Raw genomic sequence first — 10,321 nt, forward strand, 5'->3', positions numbered from 1 at the left:
TATATACATAAATGGCTATCTAATTGTAAAAAAAATTACGTAAAGCGGCACGTATTGTAGTATAATAATGTAAATAATTTTTTTTTTTTTGGTAATCAAATAGAATTATAAAAAAAAAAAAAATGTGAAACGGAAATAAAAAACAAATATATATATTAATAATAATAATAAGTAATAAGTAATAATAATAATAATTCTAATAATTGAGTTAGAAAAGTCCGCTTTTGCTTATGTACATTATATAAAATGATATATATATATATAATTTAATTTGTAAATAAATTTTAAAAATAAAATTGGTCTATTTCGATTTTTTTTTCTTTTTCGTTTTTTTTTTTTTAATTTGATTCTAAATAAAAGAAAAAAAATTGTTGAGTTTTTAGGCAAGTTTATTACATTAGATAAAAATTTTCCCATTTGAAAACCGTTGCAAGTTTTGTGTTGTGTTTAAATAAAACGAAAAAAAATGGTTTAAAAGAAAATGGAGAAAGAGTGAGAGAGAGAGAGATTTTTATAAAATATATTATTTTCATTTGAAATAATTTATTGGATTTTGGAGGAAAATGAAACGGATAATTATAAATATGCGAAATCGTCTGCAGCCACGTTCGTTATTTTACCAGCAGACAGTCAAAAAAAAAAAAAAAAAGTGTAATTTGATTTATTTTTATGTTGTTGACTACGGATTTCACATGGTTTAATTAATTAAAAAATAGTTTAAGGTATGGCAGGTAGTCATTTTTACAAAGTGATAATTATTTATATTATTTTGTAAAAATGGGTTCTACTTCGTCAAGGGTGGCAAAAAAAATATCAAATACATTCCGTTCAACATCAAATGATAATTTTAATAATGTATCTAATGAAAATTCAATACAAAAATTTGGTAGACATTTAGTTTTTTCTAGGAGAGGGTAAAAATTTTATTTTATTTTTACATTTGTCTTGATTTTGTTATATTTTTTTATGTGTTATTAACATTTTTGCTGTAGTTGTTGTTGTTTGTCTTATTAATTCTTGTTTGAACCGGTTCAATTTTGATTTTTAGATCAATGTACAAAGATGAAGATGGAGATTTGGCTCATGAATTTTATGTTGAAGTGCCATCGAAACAAGGATGTAAAGCAACAATGAAAAGAGTTTATGATAATTTAACTCCTGAAGGAGAAGTTTATTATGATATACCAAGGCTTCACGTTGATTTTCCTTACATAATTGCAAATTTATAAAATTTTTATTTAATTATGAAATCGGAAAGTATGAAATTTCTAGACAGTTGAAAATAATCGAATAACCATCAGTAATATTAACAAATGAAACAAAATTTTATTTTTGCATAATGAAAATATTCATTTTCTAATTAGTGTAGAAGTAAAATCAATGCTCAGTAGTTCAGTAATAAAATCAAATGACTTTGATAAAAGTTATCAAATTGAAATATGATTTCAAAGACTTATTCCTATCAATTCTTTATAAAATTATTTACTAAAATTTTTTATTTTTTTTACTTTTACTTAAATATATTTGTAAAACAACTTTTTAAAAGAGAAAAAAAAAAAAATATGTACATACATTGTTTTAATGGGTCTCAAATTTTTTTTAAAAAAAATGTTATTTATTTGCCTTATTATAATTTAAAAATTTTATTTATTTACTTATACATATAATATTATTGATTTGTATTACCAGTTAATTTAAAATATATAATATATTATATTATTTTGTTTTTGTTTTCCCTGTTAACATTTCATCATCATTTGTTTAGTTTTTTCAGACTTTTATATTTATCTACAAAATGTTAAAATACTTGTAAATAACCTAAAAGCAATAATTATTAATGACAAACACTATTATATATACTAAATTTTTTTTTAATGAAAGTAGTTTTTATAAAAATATCACAAGAATAAAAACAAGTTTTTTTTTTAAAAATTGGACCAAAACTAGTTTGTAAGTAATACAAAAATTAAAATTTTGACTGTTAAAAAATTTTATTTGGTTAATCATATTATATTTTTATATTTAAAAATTAAAAAGTATCGTTTCGATTTGTGAAAATTATTATTATTTTTTTTTAAATTTTATTAATAAGAGTTCATAATTGTAATTTTGTAAAAAAAAAAAATTAGTAATATCAAATTAATTAGACTCTATGGTCAGTTTTGAGAGATATCGAAAACTCGATGTTCAGATATCGAAATAATCCATTCTTATTAAAAAAAAAAGTTCTGTGATATGTTTTCATACTTATTTATTTTTATTTATACAATTTATTACCGATGATTGTTTTCAATTTAATAGCGAAAAATAATTATTTTTTTCTTTTAAATTTATTTATCAATGCCATACATGTTGTTACCTGATTGAAAAACCGAGTTATTAAGTGTGTGAACATGGACTCAGAAATGGATGAAGAGTAAGTGTGATGAAAGCGTGGGTCTCTTACAAAAAAAAATAATGTTTTTGTTATTTCCCTTTAACCTAAGAGTTACTATTTAGTTTTTATTACTTATGTCACTACAATTAAATTTTCAACAAAAAATTTCGTTTTAAATAAAATTGTTTGTTTGTGCAGTGCAATTATGGAACGATGCAACGTGCGAAATTTGAAATTTAAGCATATTTTTAACATTATCTTTCAATATTTTTTTGCTATAACCTACAAGGTTAACTTGTTGTAGTAGATAAATAAAAAAAAAAAAAAAAACGATTTTTTTGCAAGCCGATGGTTTAGCGTTTTTGTTTTTAAGCAAATTTTTTTTTTTTTTTTTGTTATTTTCTTTAAGGTATTCCTCAATTGGTTAATACAGTACCAGTCAATATGCCAACAATTGAGGAATTTCAAAAAGTTGCATTATTGTACACAAGCGGTAATCCTAATGATAGGGAAATAGCCAATCAATTAGTACATTACATTAGAAATCATCCTAGAAGCTATCAAATTGCTGTTCAAATGTATACATCATATTTAAATACCAATCAGCCTGAAATGTTAGAATGGACAAAATTTTTTTGCTTACAAATAATCAATGATTACATTGAATCTAACTACAAAGAAATACCAATTGCTGAGTTATCGTGTATTAAAAATTTTATGAACTCTTGGCTTAGAAATGAGGTGAGAAATAATTTTAAAAGAATTTTAATTTAGAATAAATGCAGAACAATGTTTTCTTTTTGTTATTTGAATTTTTAATCATCAGTGAATCTTTAAAAAAATTTTTATCATATTTTTCTTATTTTTCTCAAGGTAAATAATCCTTCATCCTTTTTAATAAAACACAAAATGGCAGTTTTATTTTTGACTTTCTTTCTTCTTGAATTTCCAATGACTTGGCCGACATTTTTTGAAGATTTGCTTCAAACTTGTAATATTGGTAGGGAAACAGTTGATAATTTTTTAAGAGTTTTAATATATATTTGCGATGAAATCGGAGAGAGAGACACACCATTTAAAGATGAACTTCACAAAAGAAACACCAATTTAAAGGATGCAATGAGAGAGGGAAATATTTTGCAATTAATTTTTAAAAAAATTCAAGAAATTCTGGTTAGTAAATGATGTAAAAATTAAACAAACACAAAAGACTTAATTGTTTTTATTAATTTTGTAATGATAACTATTTTAATTTTAAGATTTGCTGTTGCCCAGTCGGAGGTAATGGAGTTTGCTTGGATGTGGAAATAACAAAATCTGCCTTAATTATTATTGAAAAATATGTCAGCTGGATTGACATTGATTTAGTTGCCAACAATGAAATGTTTTCCAATATAATAAACATACTTAATTACAAAGAAGTTAAACATCAGGCAATCGATTGCATACATGAAATTATCTATAAGGGAATGTTGCCTCCGAATAAATTTCACACTATTCAAGTCATTTCAAAGGCATTATTATTCAATGACAGATATTGTTCTGGGGTAAGAAATAATTTTTTTTTGTTTATTAATTATTAGCATGTATTAGATTTAGTTTTATATTTATATTTTTTTGATTTTAGCCACTTCAGTGTACAGATGATGATGTAGAATATGAATCCCATGTAGGTAGACTGCTAAATACAATAGGATTAGAGTTATTAAAAATAATGACAAAGTGAGTCTCTTTTTTTATTATTATTATTATTATAAAATTTGTTTTAAAAGGTTTTATACAATTTGTAATTTAAAACAAAAATAATTTTTTTAGGATTGCACCTGAAACATCGATAGAGGGTCAATGTGTCACCACAATTTTGCATAAATGTATTGAAATCATGTTTAATTTTCTTGCTTGCGAATTTGATGATGTTTCAATCACTGTTATAGAATTTGCAAAGGCTTATTTACACGTGAGTTAAACCGCCATTAATTTCCTTAAATTTAAAATTAATTTTAAATTTACCCATTTCTCACCGTTCAAAATAAATTTAAATTTAATTTGATATTGATTTTATTTTAGGCTTTAAAAGCTAGGAGCAACAAAGTCTACAGCGGAGTTTCTGTATATACAGATTTAGAATTATATTTTGTTAAAGCCCTTTTAGAAGTTGTTGTGTTACGTATGAGATACACGGAAGATTATAACTTTGTAAATGACGGAGAATTGGAAGCTGACTTTCAAGAATACAGGTAGAAAATAAAACAAAAATAAAAAATAATTTATAAGTATTTTATTATTATTATTGTTTAATTAAGGTCATTCAGTTGTTACGGTTTAAACTTAAAAAAAAAAAAACATTTTTTTTTTTTTTTTATTCGCATTTTTTTAAAATGACTAATTTATTTATTGGCTGGATTTCTACATTAGAAACCTTGAAAAAAAAAATTTTTTTTGTGTGTATTAAGTAATCTTATTATTATTATTTTTTGTTGCAGGAAAGGATTGAATGTGATATTTGAAAATATAGCCATTTTCAATAAAAGTTTAGTTTTGGATTTAGTCGAGCAGTACGTGGCTAGAACGGTTGTCATGTGGAATACGGATAAATCCGTACCGTTTAACGAAATCGAAGTTGCATGCCATTTGTATTACCTTTTGGGAGAATCTTTACCCGTTGAAAAGGGTTACAATCACTTTACTGTAGGTTTTTCATTCATTCATTCATTCATTCATTCATTTTTTTTTTTATTGATTTATCTCAAGCGGTCATAAAAAAAAAAAAAAAAAAATGGTTTTCATTCGTTATTTTATTTTTCAGTCGCCGTCGTTAAGAGTTAAAATGACTGAAATAATGAATTCAATATTGAAAACTGATTTATCCACTCATCCTCATTACGTTGTGTGCCTATATTTTTTTGAAATCATTTGTCGTTTCGATAAATATTTCAAAGTTCAAAACGATCCCAAATTATTATGGAACGTGATAACAGCTTTTCTAACAGAAAGAGGAATGAGACATCCAAACGTGAGAGTTCGTAGTAGATTAGCTTTTCTTTTTTCCCGTTTCGTTCGTACTCTCAAGTAAGTTTTTTTTTTTTTTTTTTTTTACATTGAAAAAGAGAGAAAAAAAAATTGTATTTCGAGAAAAATTATTATTATTATTATTTTTTTTTTTTTTTTGCAGAGACGAATTGAAAATATACTCGAGAGAAATACTCGGTTTAATGGAACCACTTTTACTGCGGCCTAATAACATGTTTCAAAATCCATTCCTTTCACACGACGATCAATTATACGTTTACGAAACCGTTTGTTTTTTAGTTTTAAACCTTCCAGAATCTTCCACGGTAAGTTTTTACGTCGTTCGTTATTACTAAACATAGGAGTTACTGACTCTGATTTCAATATTTTTTTGTATCAATAGGAAATAAATGAAAAAGCCGAACATTTCAAGAGTTTGTTAGCTCCTTTAAAGCATCATATCGAAATGTGTCGTACGGCATACATGACGGAACAAGACGAACGGAAAAGAGCCATTTTCATGGAGGAAATAAGTCATCATATAGCCATAGCCGGACGGTGTAGCAAAGCTTTCACGTGTCGGAAAAGCATGCAGGAAGAAGGAGTCGTAGATATATTTCTCGAGCTCATGATGTTATTTATATCACTCGTACGTATTTTCCCTCTCTCTCTATCTCTCTCTCTCTCGTGTCTTCCAAGTAGTTTTGTAGTAATTAATTCTTTTTTTTCTTTAAAAAGGTTGAAGATGTTTCCTTGGACAAGAGTGTTATCGACGCTGCCGTCAAACAATATTTACATCGCATGATAATTTGCCTGGAACAGGATATGCTACCCTCGACGCCGAGAATATTTTTAGCATTTACAAAAGTTCCTAATCCTGCCGTCATAAACGATTTTTTATCATTGCTCATGCAAATGGTGAATCGATTTAAGGTAGGGTGGGTTTTTAAGGGGGTGGGGGTGGGGAAATCACGTGTTTGATCGCGTCGAAATTTTTATAAAAAAAAAAAAAAAATTTTTTTTTTTTTTCCAGGTAAATTTATACGACTGTCTTATGACATTCCACGGCAGTTTATTCAACGCAATCGATAAAGCTTTGGACGATCGATTCATATTAGAAAATAATCAAATTGACGAAAACGTCATTCGCGATAAGGTACGAAAGGGAGGAGGGGGGGGAGGAACAAAAGTAATAATAATAATAATAAGAGTCCCGGGAGTTATTAACACAAAAATTTTAATTTATTTTATTACAGTTAACGTTGAGACGATCTTATTATCAATTAGTTTTGTCCATGTTTAACAATAATCTCGGGGAAATATTTCAGGTCGAAGAAGTTTTTAAATTTTTCGTCAAGGATATACTTTACGTGCTCAATAACGAAACGGATCCTTTGGTAAGGAAAAGTTTTTGTTTTTTGATCGGGATTTGTGACTCTGTCGACTTCAAAGATAATTTGTTTTTTTGTTTTTTCCAGCTCCAAAAAAATGCTTTTCACTTGATAAGGAAAACAATGGAAATATGGAACAATGAAAATTATCACGAAATCGTTTTCAAAACTTTTGTACCTTCTTTTTTCAAATGTTTAAGCACGGGTTTGTTGTTCGATTCGCCCGAGAGTACTTTTAGTTCGGCAGCAGACGAAGCAGTCAGACTGATTATGTTTCTACACAAACAAAATGTCAGTTGATTTCCTCCCCACGCATTTTCTCATTGTTTTTTATTATTGTTGTGAGAGTATAATAACGTGTTCGAATTGAAAAACATATTTTCAGGCAAACATGTTGGAACAAAAATTACGAACAGAGCTTTTGCTCGGACGACCCGTGACGGATGTGGAAAATTTCATTCATTTATTTCAAACAAATTCGAAAAACGATTTGAAAATATTTAGGCAATATTTAGAGGTGAGTGAAAATAATCATTATTATTAATACTATTTTCCGTTTCCGTTTGTGTTTTTAAAAAGAAAAGGTTATTTTAAATTTTTCCATTTGTTTTATTTTCGCGGTTTTTCTTTGTTTTGTTTTCACTTGTCGTCATTTCCTTTTTCAGTTATTTTATAAAACAACAAGAAATTTAAATTATCATGGAGTCCGAACCGTATAATGAAAAAATTAACGTTAGGCTTTCGAAATTTAAATAATTAATAATGATGATGATTATGTAGGATTATGATGGCGATGATGATGATGGAAAAATGAACTTTTTTTTTTCTTTTTTTTTTTCTTTCTTTTTTTTCTCTTTTTTTTTCTCTTTTTTTTTTTTATTTCGGTGACAAACTTGAATTAAGTTACATCCGTTACTAGTCAACAACATATTATTTTTAAGAATTGTTTGTAAAAATGAAAATAAAATAAAAAATAATAATAATAATAAAAGAAAAATATTTATTAAATAAATAAATAAATATATTCTCTTTTTAAAAGAGCGTGGAAAATGCAAAAATTTAGTGAGAAAAAAAAATGTTGGGAAATTATTTTTTTTTCTTATATATATATATATATATATATAAATAAAATAAAAGGTAATGAAAAAAAGTAATTAAAAAAAGAAAAAGGAAAAAAAGTATATAAGAAGAAAAATGCAAAAAATAAGGAAAGGAGAAAAAAAAAAAGGGAAAAAAAGGACAAAAAAAAAATTTTTGCATTTTTTTAAATTCCGACTATACAATTACAAAATTAATTAATTAATTACAAAATTTTAATTATTCTTCCCGCCCCTTTTTTTTCGTTTTTATTTTAATTTTAATTATTATTATTATTATTATTATTATTATTATTATTATTATTAATTTTTTTTTTTTTTACGTTTTAATAATTTTTTTGTGTATTTTTTTTTTATCTATGGAAAAATAAATGCCAAAGTAAAAAAAAAAAAAATATTTATTTCAAAAAGAAGAAAAATTAAATTTTTTTTTAAAATTTTAAATTCCCTTAAATTAAGTTTATTTATTTCTTCATCTATGACGGCGGCGGCGGCGGCGGCCATATTGAATTTAAATTTTTAATTTTTTTTTCCCCGATCGAAATCATTTATTATTAAAAAAAAAATTGATAACCCGTAACGGAATTTTTTTCTTATTTTATTATTATTATTTTGTCAAACTTTCTTTTCACGTATTTCCATTTTCGTTTTAAATAATAATAATAATAATAATATTTTTGAATATTTTGAAAAGGAAAAAAAAACAAACAAATAAATTTAGTTTTTAATTAAATGTAATAAGTTCAAAAATTTAAAGTATTTATTTAAATAAATGAATGTCACTCATCAACACTTTGTTTTTAACAAACAAACAAACAAATTATCGAGAAAAAAATTTCTTAACAATAAATGTCATCGAAATGTTTAATATTTAAATAATTGTTATACTTTTATTAATAATTATTATTTTGTTAATTATTTTTTTTTTAATTATTAATTAAATTGAAAATTTTTTTAATAAAATTTTTTAAATTTATATTTAACTGATTTTAAGGTACAAAAAAAAAAAGAGAGATAATGGCGAGTGACCGTTTTTTAAAAATGTCCGACAATTACATAAAATCTGATAATTCTTTTTAAAAAAAAAAAAAAAAAAAAATAGGAAGATTAAAACAAACAAACAAACAAAAAACAGGTTGAACTTTAATAAAATGTTTGTGTGATCACCTCGTTACCTACAAAAATTATTATTATTATTTTCTAATCATAAATGGATTTTTTCAAAAAATTTTCTGGAGATTTATTTCCGGTTTTATTTAGGATTTTTTTTTCACTGGAATATAAATGGCGAACCGTTTTGTTAATCTCGCGACAAATTTCCCCCTTATTAATTATTATTTTTATTTTTATTCCATCATCAATATCGATAAACCGGATATCGAGGTATCGATGTAATTATTTTGATTCTACAATCGATAAATTCGTCTTGTTGTCTTTAAAAATAATTTTGTCTAATTAAGATTTGATCCTGATCATCATCAATTCATCTCTTTATCAATTATTATTATTATTATTATTATTACTACTAGTTTTTAGTTCATGTGAATTGATAAATGATATTTACAAGCGGATATATTATTATTATTATTATTATTATTATTAAATAAATCGAATTAAGACGAAGAAAGAAAAAAAAAAGAAACAAAAAAAATTTTTTTTTTCGGGTTAATATTTCACGGATTATTTATTATTATTATTATTAATATAACTAAAATATTTTATATCAATTTACTTGTTTTGAAAAACAAAAAAACCAGGTCAAAGGTCAGATATACGTAGAATATATATGGTAAAAACGTTTGTTCAACCCGCGCCCGCGTGAGAGAGAGAGAGAGAGAGAAAGAGGTATAGGAATTATTATTATTATTTTTTTTTCAAACCATCCACGCACAATAAAAAAGAAATTGTATTAAAATTTTCACGTGTGAATTTAAAATAACAGTAAAAAATTATAAATAATGATAATAATAATAATAATAATAATGATGATGATGATGATGATGATTCTTCGTAGGAAAAATATGACCTTTTTCTCGCGGTTTTGAACTTTTATTTTATTTATTTATTTTTATTTTATTTTACACTTTGACCGACCTGAGTAAAAACCAAAGTTTTTATTTTTATTTTTATTACTTTTTAATAATAATAATGAAAAAATTACCGGTTTTTATTTATTTATTTATTTATTATTTATTTATCTATAAATTATTTATTTAAAAATGATTTTTTACTCTTTGAAAATTTTTCACAGGTGAATAAGTTATTAATAATTATTCCTTAGTTAATTTTAACCCCCTTGTTTTTTTTTTTAAACTAATTGAACCCCCCCCCCGTCCAAAAAAAAAAAAAAATAAAGAAAAAATTGTTCGTTAAGATGACAAGTAGTACTCAATGTCAAAAAATGTTTTTTGTTTTGTTTTGTTTAAAACAAAAACAGTAAAAAAAAA

The 10,321-nt window shown here is 24.6% G+C and overlaps 3 protein-coding genes across 3 annotated transcripts; all 3 read left to right on the forward strand.

The window, feature by feature from the left end:
- Positions 1-1,052: 1,052 nt before the first annotated feature.
- Phum_PHUM461820 (Tumor suppressor candidate, putative) lies at positions 1,053-1,391 on the forward strand (the record flags this gene model as incomplete). The annotated part of the gene is made up of 2 exons (XM_002430026.1): positions 1,053-1,196; positions 1,365-1,391. 2 exons carry the CDS (start codon positions 1,053-1,055, stop codon positions 1,389-1,391), a joined length of 171 nt encoding a protein of 56 aa, XP_002430071.1.
- A 1,430-nt stretch (positions 1,392-2,821) lies between these two features.
- Phum_PHUM461830 (Exportin-T, putative) lies at positions 2,822-7,077 on the forward strand (the record flags this gene model as incomplete). Its single annotated transcript, XM_002430027.1, has 14 exons — positions 2,822-3,118; positions 3,251-3,554; positions 3,653-3,916; positions 4,021-4,099; positions 4,193-4,338; positions 4,455-4,614; positions 4,861-5,065; positions 5,184-5,446; positions 5,550-5,712; positions 5,790-6,039; positions 6,132-6,319; positions 6,420-6,542; positions 6,643-6,783; positions 6,865-7,077. 14 exons carry the CDS (start codon positions 2,822-2,824, stop codon positions 7,075-7,077), a joined length of 2,796 nt encoding a protein of 931 aa, XP_002430072.1.
- Positions 7,078-7,168: 91 nt separating this feature from the next.
- Positions 7,169-7,496, forward strand: Phum_PHUM461840 (uncharacterized protein; the record flags this gene model as incomplete). Its single annotated transcript, XM_002430028.1, has 2 exons — positions 7,169-7,294; positions 7,443-7,496. 2 exons carry the CDS (start codon positions 7,169-7,171, stop codon positions 7,494-7,496), a joined length of 180 nt encoding a protein of 59 aa, XP_002430073.1.
- Between the last annotated feature and the right edge of the window lie 2,825 nt (positions 7,497-10,321).

The sequence above is a fragment of the Pediculus humanus genome, genomic scaffold (genome assembly GCF_000006295.1).
Source record: "Pediculus humanus corporis 1103172108244 genomic scaffold, whole genome shotgun sequence".
In the NCBI taxonomy this organism is placed as follows: domain Eukaryota; kingdom Metazoa; phylum Arthropoda; class Insecta; order Psocodea; family Pediculidae; genus Pediculus; species Pediculus humanus.